The 15,736-nt window shown below is 42.2% G+C and overlaps 1 protein-coding gene across 6 annotated transcripts in view; it reads left to right on the forward strand.

Annotated features, from left to right (window-relative positions):
• ubr4 (ubiquitin protein ligase E3 component n-recognin 4) overlaps nt 1-15,736 on the forward strand; it is an 81,776-nt gene that overhangs the window by 36,177 nt on the left and 29,863 nt on the right. For 3 of the 6 annotated variants that reach the window (XM_061783825.1, XM_061783835.1, XM_061783844.1), the window contains 14 exons: nt 1-15; nt 242-312; nt 1,662-1,854; nt 2,400-2,630; nt 4,020-4,190; nt 4,310-4,492; nt 4,659-4,817; nt 5,029-5,181; nt 5,265-5,492; nt 5,643-5,800; nt 5,895-6,069; nt 9,914-10,115; nt 15,228-15,391; nt 15,502-15,718. The exon at nt 1-15 is cut by the window's left edge and continues 177 nt beyond it. In XM_061783825.1, the coding sequence (XP_061639809.1) occupies nt 1-15; nt 242-312; nt 1,662-1,854; nt 2,400-2,630; nt 4,020-4,190; nt 4,310-4,492; nt 4,659-4,817; nt 5,029-5,181; nt 5,265-5,492; nt 5,643-5,800; nt 5,895-6,069; nt 9,914-10,115; nt 15,228-15,391; nt 15,502-15,718 (2,320 nt within the window). The remainder of the gene's footprint in view (nt 16-241; nt 313-1,661; nt 1,855-2,399; nt 2,631-4,019; nt 4,191-4,309; nt 4,493-4,658; nt 4,818-5,028; nt 5,182-5,264; nt 5,493-5,642; nt 5,801-5,894; nt 6,070-9,913; nt 10,116-15,227; nt 15,392-15,501; nt 15,719-15,736) is intronic. The other 3 variants (XM_061783852.1, XM_061783863.1, XM_061783873.1) reach the window with 1 other exon arrangement.

Consider the following 15,736-nt stretch of genomic DNA (forward strand, 5'->3'; position numbering starts at 1 on the left):
CAGGCAGAAGATTCTGTGAGACTTAATTTTTTTTGCACATGCCTTTTAAAAAAGTAATAAGTAATGTAACATAATAAAAATAGCGGTTAAAATGTCTGTTGTTGCAGCGTAGTTGTTTAACACTTGTTCGGTTTATCTGGTCCATGTATTGCTTGTGTTCTTAAATGGATACACATAAAAACTGCTACGTTGACTTTCATCAAAGTGGTAACATGTAACACAATTTGTCATTAATTCACAGGATGAAGATTCTCTTTGCAACAAACTCTGCACCTTCACCATAACTCAGAAAGAATTCATGAACCAGCACTGGTAAAGAAAAGTTTATTAGTTATTTATTAGACTTTACACCGATTTTATCGGGCTGATCGGTGTCGGCCAATATTTAGCATTTTATGCTGATCGGCTTTAATTTCATAATTCGCCGATCCGATCAAATACGTTATTGATCGGCTCCGCAAAAGACATTTACTCCACGTCGCCATCGTGCACAGTATATTTGAATCCAAAAGCTAGTTTATCTTTAGCCTTGTAACGTGTCTTTTGACGTAGTATTGGAAATATCTGACGGCCAATAAAGTTATTTAAAAAAAACACACAAAAAAACGTGTCGACGGTGTGGAACAGACAACATGTCTGAGACAGACAACACGTAATGCCCGGATCAGACTACAAGAGAAATTTTCTCTTTCACGATTGCACTATGTCAAAGTACTGCAATAAAATATTGTATTCCGATACCACCGCATCCCGTTTTTTACGATCATTGGGCTTTATCTTGTCAACTCAAATGCGACCGGATACACTCGTTACATTGGCGACGACAACAAGATTGGATCGCGCCGACTGTATTCTAAGGACAAAATGAGGGAAAACGTGTGTTTTCCATGGTGGTCACGTGTGTTTTTCATGGTGGTCACCGGTGCTCAAGACAGGAGACGATGTTCGTTTAAGGCTCGCTTGAGGTATGTTCCCGTGCATTTAATACGACACTGCTCGCAAGCAGGCAACAAAACGTTATGTAGCCTAGCAAGCTCGTGGTAGCACGAACGGTTGTACGTAAACATGCCTCCGTTCTGTCGAATCACGCTCTAAAGTTTCGGTGTGGGTGAAGTAATTTAATTAAAAATCATTTAATTACAGTAAGTTAGCACCCATTATTTCTGTCATGTTGTAATGTTGGTTTGACCTGACTGATTAGAATACACGATCTGACTAGAGCAGTGATTTCCAACCTTTATGGAGCCAAGGAAAATATTTTACAGTTGAAAAATCTCACAGCACACCAACAAACGAAAATGTCACAAATAGTGGATACATTCATTACTGTATTTACTTCCTGCCATCTAATAGAAAACCATTAATTTGTTCTGTCTGTCACTATGCCTCACTGGCATAAATAGAGGAACAAAGATACATTATTTATTGTAAATATAATTTTTTGAGCAACTAAGTACACAAGTATATACAGTAAATGAACAGGTCATTTAAATAGACTCATTGCGCCATCTTGTGATCGGATCGGTGATCGTTTTTTTAAAGATCGGCCCCAAAAATCTTGATTGTGTAAAGCCTATTATTGCTGTATGATCTAGGTTTAGTTCCCAAACTGTGCTAGACTTGTCGAAACAGTTGCTTCACTGTTGCATTTCATTTTATAGGTACCACTGTCACACCTGTAAGATGGTGGATGGGGTAGGTGTATGCACTGTGTGCGCCAAGGTCTGTCATAAAGACCATGAGATCTCCTATGCCAAATATGGCTCGTTCTTCTGTGACTGCGGTGCCAAAGAGGATGGCAGCTGCCAGGTGAGACAGAATACCTCAGGTCATCATGGGAAGAGAACAACAGCGGTAACTTTGGCTTGCAAGTCATTCCACCATTGACTTCCATCCAGTCATTTTATTTGATCAGGGCTCTATAGCTAGTCCTCACATGCCCAGTAATATTTGACAGAAATCATGTTGTATTGCATAGGTCATGTACGAGAGGCCAGTTTTCCTAGTTAATCCTAAATGACTTTTTGGGTGTAGTTTGCATGCAATGAACAAACCATCAACCACATTTTATGTTCTTGTAGCAATATTGTATTGATATTGCACATTTTTTTCTGTATTATTATTATAGCTACTTGTAAATGCTCAACAAAGTGATAGTATAGCATACTTGCATACAACATTGTTTTAATAACTTATTGTGCCAATGTGTTGTCTTGTGTGAGTTTCTTTGAAAGCAGTAAAGATAGTATTCATTCAGTATATCCCTGGCAATTGCTTTATTAAGCAATTTTTGGGGAGACAATTTTCTCCATATTGTAAAGGTAGATGATCTGATGGATTATGTTGGTATTTGCCCTTTTGCCTTTTCTCATTTGTTCGTATTGTGTTGTCATCAACAGGCCTTAGTGAAACGCAGCCCAAGCAGTGGCATGGGCTCCACTCTCGAGTCTTCAGCGTTCCAGAGCGAACTGCGCATGCCCGAGAATGCAAGCCGCCATCAGAATGCCTCACCCTCTGATAAAGGCAAGGTGACCATCTGTGATGGAAAACCTGGTGATGAGGACAGACCAAAGAAAAGCAGTGTGTGCAAGTGTATTGAGGGCTGCCAGGAAGAGCTGCTTTCCCAAGTGGTGAGGAAAATAATAGAACATTACTGGATTTATCATCAACTACAGTGGTGCCGTGAGATACGAGTGACCCGACTTAGGAGTTTTTGAGATACGAGCCGTTGATCGGCTGAGTTTTTGCTTTGATTTGTGAAACCAAAGTTGAGATATGGATGTTGTATGCACACAATTTAAAAGAAGCAACAGTTTGGCTGATATAACGTGTTCACGTGTTTAAAGGCACAGCACACAAGAGTGTGTGTGTGTGTGTGTGTGTGTGTGTGTGCGTGCGCGCGTTTCTGAGCCTTCCGGCTTGATTACGCTTCATAAAACCAGTGAATATCTTTACATTTTCTTCTGTTATTTTTCTGACTATTTGACAATATGCTGGTACCTTTCTTTATTAAAAACATTAAAAAAAGTTTTTGGGGGGGACTGGAACGGATTACATTTCCATTCATTTTAATAGGGAGATAAGAGCGTGGTCGTAGAATTAATTAAAGTTGTATCTAATCTTTATTTTGATGGCTTTCTCGAAAGAGAAGATAGCATTACGACACTGTTTCTTTGAACTTAAAGGTGACATGCAGTTTTTTCACAATTTTAAAACAGTTCCTAAGTGTCTTGAAGGTCCCGTATATTGGCTATGTAAACCTCCATAGAAAGACTCTCTAAGAAAGACTTGTATATATGTTGTATAAAAGTGTCAATTTCATTTAAAAAAAAAAAAAAACACCTTGGTTTTGTCATACTAGCGTCTAGAAAAGGCGCCTCTGACAGCTACTTCTTTTTGACCCAGTTTTGCATCCACTGTGTCCATATTTGACTAAGACCGCCCCCGTTACTCTGATTGGTTGCCTCTGTATAGAAGACCACTCATGAGAGCACACATGTTTATGTTGACAGCACTGGCTTGGGAGTGGAAAGGGAAGTCGGGGGAAATCTAGTGACGTAGATAAGCTCGAGAAATTCGAAGGACCTGATTTAAGGCCTCTCAGCAGAAAAACGTCTGGAACTCAAGAATGCGTGGACGATCTTAATTCATATTTCACGTTTACTGAGGCATTATAGAGTCAATATTACAACCCAAAGAATAGAAAAAGTTGTATTTTATCACATTATGTACACCCACCTTCCACTTAGCAAGCACCAAAAGAGATTTTCATTTTATTTTCACCCGTGGAGGGAGCATTTCATCAATCACAAGGATACCAAATGGCACTTGTTACGAAGTGTAGCAGTGTGGCGCAATGACATCGCCAAACATGTCGACAACAAGAAGCTAATGCTGGTAGCATTGTGGTAGTTTGATTTATGATAATTCACTTTTTGATGGATCGGCAGCTACTCCAGAAACCCAACTGTTTGTATACAAACAATTAAAGGTTTGACGTTTCCTTTGTCTCCCAACAGAATGCATCATCTACTGCTGCAGTCATACTGGAGATGCTCATGTTTTTAATGGAAGCCATTCAGACCAATTTCCAGCAGGCATCAGCTGTAGGAAGCAGCAGTCGGGCACAGCAAGCCCTCAATGAACTTCACACTCAGGACAAAAGTGTGGATATGACAGATCAGCTAATGGTAGGATGATCTCTATTGGTGTTTTTGTTTTCGTGTGATGTTTCTGTCATGATCTTCATTCATTGACGTTTTTCTAAATCTCTACACTTCAGTTCTTCACTGCTGCACTTTCTCTTCAGGTACCCACTCTTGGCTCTCAGGAAGGGGCTTTTGAGAATGTTAGGATGAATTATAGTGGCGACCAGGGGCAAACAATCCGCCAGCTCATTAGTGCTCATGTGCTGAGGCGTGTTGCCATGTGTGTATTGTCATCACCTCATGGCCGCCGCCAACACCTTGCAGTCAGCCATGAAAAGGGAAAGGTGAGCCTCATGAGTGGTACAAAATTTAAAGCTTATGATAAAAAATTTCCTAGATACAATTTAAAAGCCAATAATAGAGATGTGCTAAAATGATGGCATTTAGTCAATGATAATTTCAATATCTTCCATCAAGAATAGTTCATAATCCAATTTGTCCCCATTGCAGATAACTGTTTTGCAGCTGTCCACCCTCCTGAAGCAAGCTGACTCCAGCAAAAGGAAGCTGACACTCACCCGTCTGGCTTCTGCCCCGGTCCCTTTCACTGTCCTCAGTCTCACAGGCAACCCTTGTAATGAAGATTACCTGGCTGTGTGTGGTCTCAAGGTACTTCAGCACCACAGCCATGTTAATACATTATATTCATCGTGTCGATGAGGCGGAAAGGACCAATAATTAACTTGGATCAGGCTCATGTAGAATTGTTTTCATTTTTCAGCAGGCTTTATTACATACTTAGCAATAACTAATAAGAGGTCTTCTACAATTTTGTCATTTTACTCTCGTTTGATTTGCTCTCTTATTTGTTCCATCTCAGGACTGCCACGTGCTGACCTTCAGCAGCACAGGCTCTGTGTCTGACCATCTGGTGCTGCACCCACAACTAGCTACAGGCAACTTCATCATCAAAGCTATTTGGTTGCCAGGCTCACAAACTGAGTTAGCAATCATCACTGCTGATTTTGTTAAGGTGAGCGTTACAAGAAAAATACATGTACTGGTACTTCGCAGGGTGTTTTAAGATTGGTGTTTGTCGTATTCAATGTCTCACAGATTTATGACTTATCTGTGGATGCACTGAGTCCCATGTACTACTTCCTACTGCCAAGTTCCAAGATCCGTGATGCTACCTTCCTTTTCAATGAAGAGGGAAAGAACATCATTGTCATCATGTCTTCAGCTGGTTACATATATACCCAGGTCATGGATGAATCCAGCAGTGCTCAACATGGCCCTTTTTATGTCACGAATGTGTTAGAGATAAGCCATGAAGACTTGAAGGTAAGTGTGTGTGTGTGTTCGGGGTGTATTTGCTGTAGTTGGTGACATGCAGTAGTTGTATGCACAGTAGATTAAAAAAAAGCAGAAGATTCGTAAACCAAGACTTGAGCTTTGTTTGAATGCTGGAACGTGTTCTTGTTTTACTTGTAGGATAGCAACGGTCAGGTTGCTGGAGGAGGGGTGTCAGTCTATTACTCCCATGTGCTTCAGATGCTTTTCTTCAGCTACAGCCAGGGAAAGTCCTTTGCTGCCACAGTGAGTCGCAACACCACTGATGTTCAGCGACTCTTCCCCATCAATGTCAAAGGGTATGGGTGTTTTCTAAACATATTACAATTGTTCTGGCTTTTGTAGCAGGGAAGGTAGCATGTTTACCTAATTTGCCTTTCCTTCCCTTTTCAGCTCCAATGGCAGCAGCAGTAAAATGTCACCAGCCCTGTGCCAGTGGTCCGAGGTCATGAACCACCCAGGGCTGGTATGCTGTGTGCAGCAGACAACGGGCATTCCACTCGTTATTATGGTTAAGCCTGACACCTTCCTCATTCAAGAAATTAAAACTCTGCCAGCCAAAGCTAAGGTAAGGGCCACGAGAACAGATGTATTGCTAATGGATTAAGTCTTATTTGGAAAGCTACTGTACTTTCTCATAGATATTATTAGATAGATTTAAAAAAAAAAAAGATATTAGATATTTTCAAAAAGTTGATAGAGCGCGATAAACGTTTTATTTATTTTTATTTTTTCACATTGTATAATAGTATACCGGTACCTAAGGGTGGTGAAAAAGATGCACACATTCCATTCCAATGTGATATGTAATGTCTAAAGTTACACATTTATATATATTACGGTAATGTGCGCCGCCAGTCTTAGATTCCTGACCTGCTCGCAGCAGCTTGTCATGTCGCTATCATTAGTATCACATATTTGTTTTACTATACAACAGAAACGGCTACCCGTGAGCTTGTTTTACCTTAAACTTAACATAGAAAATTTTAACTGAAAGGGCTAGTTACTCGACCGCTTATAAAAAAAAAAAAAGTAATCACCGCTGCCGAAGACGTAGGAACGTTCAAAGTAAGTGAAACGAGCGTGAAATTGTGGAGGAAAACGAATGTTTGAGAAAATCTTCCAGCAAAAAGCACATGCAAGAGGTTTGGGATGTGGAAAACTCGTGCAGTTTATGAGGAGGCACAACCTCTCTGTTAGGCACAGAACAACAATTTCACGTCTTTCAGCCCATTATGAGGATAAATTGACGAAATACCAGCAGTCCATCATTCGGCTGAGAAAGCAGCAAGAATAAGAAATTGGCTGCATAGCAAATACTGATCGAAGACCTCTCACCTTTGATCTACCAAGCACTCACACAATCGATCAGAAAGGTGGAAAACCAGTGAAGATAGTCTACTGAGAACGGGGGAAAAAACACTTTACTGTAATGCTGGGCACTTTTGGAGATGGGATTAAGATGAAGCCATACACAATCTTTAAATGAAAAACTCCTCCTAAGAACTGCCAGTGGCCAAAGACCGTCATAGCTCATGCCACCAAAAGGGTGAATGAATGAGGTGCTTACTAAGGACTGGATTAGGTCAGTCTGGTGTGACCACAAGCGACTCTGTTGCAAAATGCTGGTGCTGGAAGCCTTTTGGTTCCATTGCATGCCAGCCATCTAACAAATCCTAAAAGAAAGTAAATCTGACTTGGTGATCATTCCTGGTGATATTACTCTGGAGTTGCAGGTAATGGATGTATCGTGCAGTCGCCTTTTTAAAAAGCACATGCGGAAGAAATGGAACCAGTGGATAATTCATTAATTCACTGCGGGTGGCAATTTAAGGAAACTTGAACTGGTAACAAATAACCACATGGATAAAAGACGCATGGGATGCGGTTTCTCCCAACATAATTTCAAGGGATTAAAAAATGTTGCCAAACGTCATGGATGGCACAGAGGATATCATGCTGTGGTAGGACGATGAGACCGTTGTTCATGATGCAATTGAGGAGGCACCGGAGCATGAGAAACTGGACCAAGTCGTCAACGATGAGTTCTACGGTGATGAATCAAATGTAGCGGCACTGGATCGTCTTTTCGAGAGTGGAGATGAGTTAGATCCTTCTTTTGAAGGCTTTGCCGATGTAATGTAAGGTAGTGAATAGACTGCACTATGCACAAATGTTTGATGCAAAAAATATTTCTTTCAGAAATGTTAATTTAAAGAAGTGTTAACATGTTTATTTAATTTGATTTATTTGTTTGTTGATATGTAAGACTGTAGTACGTATTATCACCAGTACTATTAAAATGTTATTGAGCATTAATTTTATTCAGCCGAGGGATTCTGTTCTGACAATTACCGGTACCGTTAAGCTTTTTTACATCAAGCGTGGCCTCTACCTACACCAGAAAAAAAATAAATAAATATTACTGGTATGTCAGTGCATCTGCACAGATTTTTGGTGGTGTTATTATTATGATTATTACACAGATAATTCTTTGAAAAACTTACCAGAATTAAAATACAAACCTACCAGAATAAAAATAGACAACACATAATGTTTTGAGGCGGCATGGTGGACTACTGGTTAGCACATCTGCCTAATTTCTGAGGACCGGGGTTCCAATCCCGGCACTGCTTGTGTGGAGTCTGCATGTTCTCCCCGTGCCTGTGTGGGTTTTCTCCAGGTACTCCGGTTTCCTCCCACATTCCAAAAACATGCATGATATGTTAAGTGAAGACTCCAAATTGCCCGTAGGTGAGTATGTGAGTGCGAATGGTTGTTTGTTTCTATGTGCCCTGCGATTGGCTGGCGACCAGTTCAGGGTGTACCCCGCCTCTCGACCGAAGATAGCTGGGATAGGGTCCAGCACGCCCGTGACCCTAGTGAGGATAAGCGGTACAGAAAATGGATGGATGAATAATGTTTTGATCATATGGATAACCGCAAATTGATGGTGCGCATTTTACATAGGTAAAAGGATTTTCCTCTCTCTGTCCCCCCCTTTGGTCAACTTTGGGGGTGCGCGTTATACTTGAGGGTGGGTTCTACACGATAAGTTAAGGTACTTGTGAGAATCATACATGCAAATCATTTTCGGCAAAATTCGCCAGGGGGTGGGGGAGTGTGTTGCTGCCGCCGTCGCTGTCGTCATGGGCTTGAACGCTGGCAGCTAGATCAATTCCACACATCCACCATCCACACACAGATGTAATTTCTGAATATTACTCAGCCTAATATGCAAGCGCATTGGCCTGAGGTTCCGCCTGTGCGCTTGGGACCTGCTTTGGATAAGTCAAAGGAGTTGACGAGACCAGAAAAAACGCTGCTACTAAGAAGTAACGGTACTTTTACTCCATTACAATGATTTAATGTTGCTTGCTACTTTTATTGATCAAGTTTTGCTTATCAACTTTTTTGTTCACGGGACTACGTCTTCGACTTCCGCATTGGGGTGCTGTTTGCTCCAGTCCAATTGAAGCACTAGTGACGTTTAAGTCTAGGTCACCAATCAAACGACACAAGAAAGCAGCAGACATCCTCTCTTGCTACTCTTACGTTTAAGCAACATTTTTGCTCATCAGATCAGCCAGTGTCGTATTTGGTGCACTGGTCTTTTGTATTTTTGTACTGGTGCGTTGAGGTGCTGTGGGTCGTGGCCCTGGTTGCGGTCCCAGCGGAACCGCGAAGCACACGTAACATCGGCGACAAGAGTTGATTCGCTAGTACATCTTGTATTAATTAGGAAATGTGCCTACAATTACCTAATTAGTTCACGGATGTCAATGTTAAATGTATTAAGCGACGGAGTGATGTTAGGGATTATGTCACAACACAGAATTAACTAATTTAACATTCAGAAATGGCCAGTAAAAACAGAAAAATACTGTACTTAATATTTTCCCTGAGGATGCATTTGGGATTAGCCTTTGAAGTTGGTAATAGTGAAAAATGAAGTGAAGCAATGAATTTAGTAAATTTTTTTCCAGAATGAGAGTGTTAAAAGAGGAGGGTGCTATTCATGTGGCACAGCTTGAAGCAGGCATCAGCTGCATGTGGAGATGGGCTTGGCTCAAGTAGGAGGCCAAAAAAAAAAACAAAGAAAAAAGAAATGAGGCAAATTAAATTTGTACATCAACATGTACTTGAGCGGTGTAAATAAATGTTTTTCTGCATGAAGAACTTATGTTTATTTTGTACTCTTCAGTCTTCCAGATTGCTTAATTTGTTTTAAAATTAAAAAAATTCTCTGCTGGGGCCCAGGGGATACCCCCAGCACCCTACAATGTTTTTTGTTCTTCACCTTTTTCATCCCTATGGTGTTTGCATGTCTGAAGAATACATTTTCTGTCTGTCTGTCTTGTGTGACAGTCACATAATGACTCCTAATGCTCATTTATTTTCACTGCTTCTAGATTCAAGACATGGTAGCCATTCGACACACTGCCAGTAATGAGCAACAACGCACGACCATGATTCTCCTCTGTGAGGACGGAAGCCTGCGAATCTACATGGCCAATGTGGACAACACCTCGTACTGGCTCCAGCCCTCACTACAACCCAGCTGTGGCATCAATATCATGAAGCCTGTCCGCAAGCGCAAAAGCACTGCTACTGGTGAGTTTGTACCAATTATTTTATTAATATCAAAATAAAGAAGGGATGCACGATAGGTATTGGACAGATATACTTATCGTACATCTCTTTAAATATTGGCACGATGTTGGAAAAAATGTACCATCCATCCACTTGTGTTTTGGATTGCATGAGAATCATACATTGTACAGTGGAACCTCGGGTTAGGAACGACTCTGTTTGTGAACAATATGGGTTTCGTAGAAATATTACCTCTAGTTACATATGATTTTCGGTATGCGAACGGATCTATGTTGTGCTTCTACTCGCGTGGCGTGACGATCATTGAATCTGTGTGTAACGCGAGGATGCAAGCTGAAAACTAGTCTGCTCTGCGGCCTAAGGCGGACATCTGTTCTAGGCGGACGTTCTGCCTCCACATTTTCAATCTTCCAATCACAAATCTAGCAGCGTTTGCGATTGACGTGGTAAAGAAAGTCTGGAAGTCATTTTATTTTCGTCAAAAAATACTATTGACAGTATCTGTTATTTATTGAATTGTATCATCTCTTTAATTAAAGCTGCGAACGGTTAATGTGAGGCCATGGAGAACGACTTCCGGACAGCTCTGAGGAAATTCTAGTCCACTATCTGGTGTCTGAGGAGGGGGAAGCAGTGCACCATCAACACTGTGTATAGTGGGGTTGGGGCGCTGCTGACCTCGACTCGGGACGTTGTGAGTCGGTGAGGAGAATACTTCGAAGACCTCCTCAATTCCACAGACACGCCTTCCCATGAGGAAGCAGAATCTGGGGTCCCTGAGGCGGGCTCTCCTATCTCTGGGGTTGAGGTCACTGAGGTGGTTAAATAGCTCCTCCGTGGCTAGGACCCAGGGATGGATGAGATTCGCCAGGAGTTCCCAAAGGCTCTGGATGTTGTAGGGCTGTCCTGGTTGACACGCCTCTGCAACGTCACGTGGACATCGGGGACAGTGCCTCTGGCACAGCAGACTGGGGTGGTGGGGCACCGGAGGGTGTGTTCCAACTAACGCGGGATCACACTTTCTGGAGAAGAAGGTCCATCAGGAAGTCGAATCTCAGATTCAGGAGGAGCAGTGTGGTTTTCATTCTGGCCGTGGACCAGCTCTTCACTCTCGGCAGGGTTCTTGAGGGTGGATGGGAGTTCGCCCAACCAGTCTACATGTGTTTTGTGGACTTGGAGAAGGCGTTCGACCGACTGATACGGGCTGTTCGGTCCCTGTACAACCAGTGTCAGAGTTTGGTCCGCATTGTCGGCAGTAAGTTGGACTCTTTTCCGGTGAGGGTTGCACTCCGCCAAGGCTGCCCTTTGTCACTGATTCTGTTCATAACTTCTATGGACAATTTCTAGGCGCAGCCGAGGCGTAGAGGGGGTCCGGTTTTGTGCCATTGTTGCATCTCTGCTTTTTGCAGCAACTTTGATGATGGTTCTGTTGGCTTCATCAAGCTGCAATCTCCAACTCTCACTGGAGCGGTTCGCAGCTGAGTGTGAAGCGGCTATTATGAAAATTAGCACCTCCAAATCTGAGACCATGGTCCTGAAGTCGGAAAAGGGAGGGAGTGCCCTCTCCAGCTTGGGGATGAGATCCTGCCCCAAGTGGAGGAGTTCAAATATCTTGGGGTCTTGTTCACAAGTGAGGGAAGAATGGAACGGGAGATCGACAGGCGGATCAGTGCAGCGTCTGCAGTGATGTGGACTTTGTATCAGTCTGTTGTGGTGAAGTGGGAGCTAAGGCGAAGCTCTCAATTTACTGGGCGATCTACGTTCCTACCCTCACCTATGTTGTTAGCTGTGGGTCGTGACCGAAAGAACAAGATCCCGGATACAAGCGGCCGAAATTAGTTTTCTCCGCAAGGTGTCCGGGCTCTCCTTTAGAGAGAGGGTGAGAAGCTCAGTCATGCGGGAGGGGCTCAGAGTAGACCCGCTGCTCCTCCGCCTTGAGAGGATCCAGATGAGGTGGCTCGGGCATCTAATTAGGATGCGTCCTGGACGACTCCCTGGTGAGGTTTTCTCGGAACGTCCCACTGGGAGGAGATCCCAGGGACACCCCAGGACACGCTGGAGAGACTACGTCTCTCAGCTTGCCTGGGAATGCCTCGGGATCCCCTTGGAAGAGCTGGAAGAAATGGCTGGGGAGAGGGAAGTCTGGGCTTCCCTGCTAAAGCTACTGCCCCCGCGACCCGACCTTGAAGAAAATGGATGGATGGAGGGTTAATGTTGGCGTAGTCATGTCAAAATAGCTCTCTGCGGAAGCGTTTGCTCGGCACAAGTTCCGCCTATACGCACATTAAGCCAATAAGATGCGACCAAGAGCCGCCACATTATGGATGAAGACTGAAAGAGGTGCGCTATCATTAGTTTTTCTAAAAAAGTAACCAAAGGGCTAAACAGTCAGAATGGCACCCAAGATGATAAGGGAAACTACTCAAGATACTGTTAGGAAGCACTTTTCATAAATGAACAGAAAGATCTGTGCGTTGTGTAAACATCATTGACTGTGTGTGACACATTGCATCTAAGGTAAGCACTGTATCTTTGTTTTGTTTTGTTCTTTTTTTCTCTTAATTAGACTAACAAAAAATAAGCGCCCGCAGGTGACAGTGTGAGCGAGGCAATAAAATGATCAAAAACAAGAGCAATTAATCTTTAAAATGACAATGTGATGTCCCACTTTAAGATTTATTTAGTTATTTTCTGAACAGAAAATGAAAGGTTTCCCTGGATAGGTTTGTTGTGCCACAATCACACAATGAATTAGAAAAGAAACATACATAACAAAAAACACCTGTATCAGAATTTCCCTGTGTTATAATGGAAGAAGGCTCTTCTTCAGTGAGGAGCTGTAGTCCTCCTCCCCATTCACCTCCTGAGGTTAAAGTTAATGGGCAATAAACTGTTATCATATATATTTTGTGTTTTATTTGTTTATAATAGTGTGTTATCACTTACTGTAATTTCTCGTGTATAATGCGCACCCATGTATAATGCGCACCCCCAAAGTTGACCTCAAAATTCTAGAAAACCCTTCAACCTATGTATAATGCATTTTTACAATGCTTAATTTTGCTTATATCCATGATCAAAACGTTATCTGTATTTTAATTTTTTCAAATAATTATTCTGAAGTTAAGCACTTTATTTGAACACACAATACTTCATTTTTATTTACTTGCTCTCGTTTTGAAATTCACAGCCCTACTTTTACTTAGTAAATGAGAACACACACAATTGTGCTCATATGTTTGATTACCCAGGCAGAATTTGTAAGATGTGTAGAATTCTTTAAAGAGAACATGAAGGACCGTTCTGGCCGTGGAACAGGCGAAACACGTTTAATTTTATTTTAATAGGATTCAAATTAAACTGTCAAGCATTTCAGAAAAGCATTATCATTAAACAAAACATAACCATAAAGAATTTAATGATGGTTGTTGTTGAATCATCAGTCATATTTATAAAAAAAAAAAAAAAAGAAGAAAAAAAAAAAAAAAAAAGAATTTCACAAATTCTGCCTGGGTATGCAAATCTATGAGCACAACTGTACATATATGCAGTCATGTACCCCTGTCATATTGGAATGAAAGTGTAGGCTACACATTTTTCATTACCACTAGGTGGCATACTAGAATGAAAGTTTATTACTAGAAATAAAGTTTTTCATAACCTCTATTGGGCGGTGGCATATTGGAATGAAAGTGTACAGCTTTTTCATAACCTCTAGATGGCAGCATACATTTATAAAATGTGAGTCTTTTTCATTTTCTCCTATACCCATGTATAATGCGCACTATGGACTTTTGACAATTTTGGGGGGCACAAAAATTCGCATTATACACGAGAAATTACGGTATTTGTATATCACACTCTATTTAGTTTTAACCACACACTGATCAAAAAAGTTAAGTATAATTTTGGGGCTGGAATGGATTAATTGCATTTCCATTTGTTTTAATGGGGAAAAATCACTTTGGTTTAAGAACGTTTCGGATTACAAACGGGGTCACGGAACGAATTAAGTTCGTAACCCGAGGTTCCACTGTATATACGTTTTCAGTTTATATTATGCAATAGAATAAAGTACCGTATTTGCACGACCATATGGCGCACCGTATTAAAAGGCGCAGTCTCAGTTACGGGGTCTATTTCTGTAGTTAACACATACATAAGGCGTACCGTATTATTGGGCGCGTAAAACATACGCTAGCTTAAATGATATGGTAGCATGCATGCACGCTACCGTATGTTTTTAAAAAGGCAGCGGAAGCAAAACTGAGTTCGGTATATTTAACAATGTACTCACGTTATTTTTTGATCAATCCTCATCCACAAATCCATCAAAGTCCTCATCTTATGTATCCGAAATGAACAGCCGGGTTCCCTGTCGTCATTGTCGGAGTCAGTCTTGGTGCCGGGGGGCTGTTCAGCAATGATACCGGCTTTCGCGAAAGCTCGGACAACAGTCAAAGCAGATACCTTAGCCCAGGCATCCACACCCATTCGCATATGGTGGCGTAACACGCCCGGCGCTTCGTCTTCTTGACTTGGCGAAGCTCGTTTTCCTGCTTCCTCCACTTGCGAACCATGGATTCGTTGTTCTTAAATTCTCTCGCGGCTGCTCAATTCCCATGTTCCTCCGCGTAACTGATAGCTTGCAGTTTAAACTGTGCTACGTAAGCGTGTCTCATCGTAGGTGCCCTTTTCGGGGGTCCTTAGCCAAACCGATGTTGTTTTGCACAATGCACATACCGACGCTTTATACCTACTGGGGGCGTGCCTTTAGCGGCCTCTTTCACACGCACCCTTCCCCCTTTAACGTCTGCATGCTGTCCTCAGTCACATCCGCCTTTCCTCTGTATAAGCAGCAGGAAATGCTCCCAGTCAGTCGAGCGGAGCACTCATCAAAGTCACACGACATTTACAGATTTTGGAACTTGGTGCACCCTCGCATTATAAGGCGCCCCCATCCATTTGGGAAAAAATTTAAGACTTTTAAGTGCGCCTTAGGGTCGTGAAAATACGGTCAGTCTATTTGTAAAATGCTGTCCGAAGTTACATCATCATGCATGTACCGAATCCTTAAGACTATAATTTACATGTTGTGAATTTTGTCTTTAGCAACCCGAACGTCCAGTCAGGTGACATTTCCAGTTGACTTTTTTGAACACAACCAGCAGCTGACAGAGGTGGAGTTTGGCGGTAATGATTTGCTGCAGGTCTACAACGGACAGCAGATCAAACACAGGCTCAACTCTACTGGGATGTATGTGGCTAATACAAAGGTAGGCTCAATTGTGCCATGATGCTGTTAGCTTTGAGGTAATGTTAGTATCATCCACCATATAATAGAGATACACAAAACTATTCATGAGATTCTGTGCTTTGCACCTAGCCTGGAGGATTCACCGTGGAAGCGGTCAACAGCAACACTTCAATGGTGATGACAGGCATGCGTGTGCAGGTTGGCACTCAGGCCATTGAGAGGGCTCCCTCCTATGTGGAGGTCTTTGGCCGCACCATGCAGATAAATCTGACAAGGGCACGCTGGTTTGACTTTCCCTTCACCAGAGAAGAGGCCCTCCAGGCTGACAAGAAGCTGTCAGTCTTTAGTAAGTGCATTACTTCGC

Source organism: Phyllopteryx taeniolatus, chromosome 1, assembly GCF_024500385.1.
Source record: "Phyllopteryx taeniolatus isolate TA_2022b chromosome 1, UOR_Ptae_1.2, whole genome shotgun sequence".
Taxonomy (NCBI): Eukaryota; Metazoa; Chordata; class Actinopteri; order Syngnathiformes; family Syngnathidae; genus Phyllopteryx; species Phyllopteryx taeniolatus.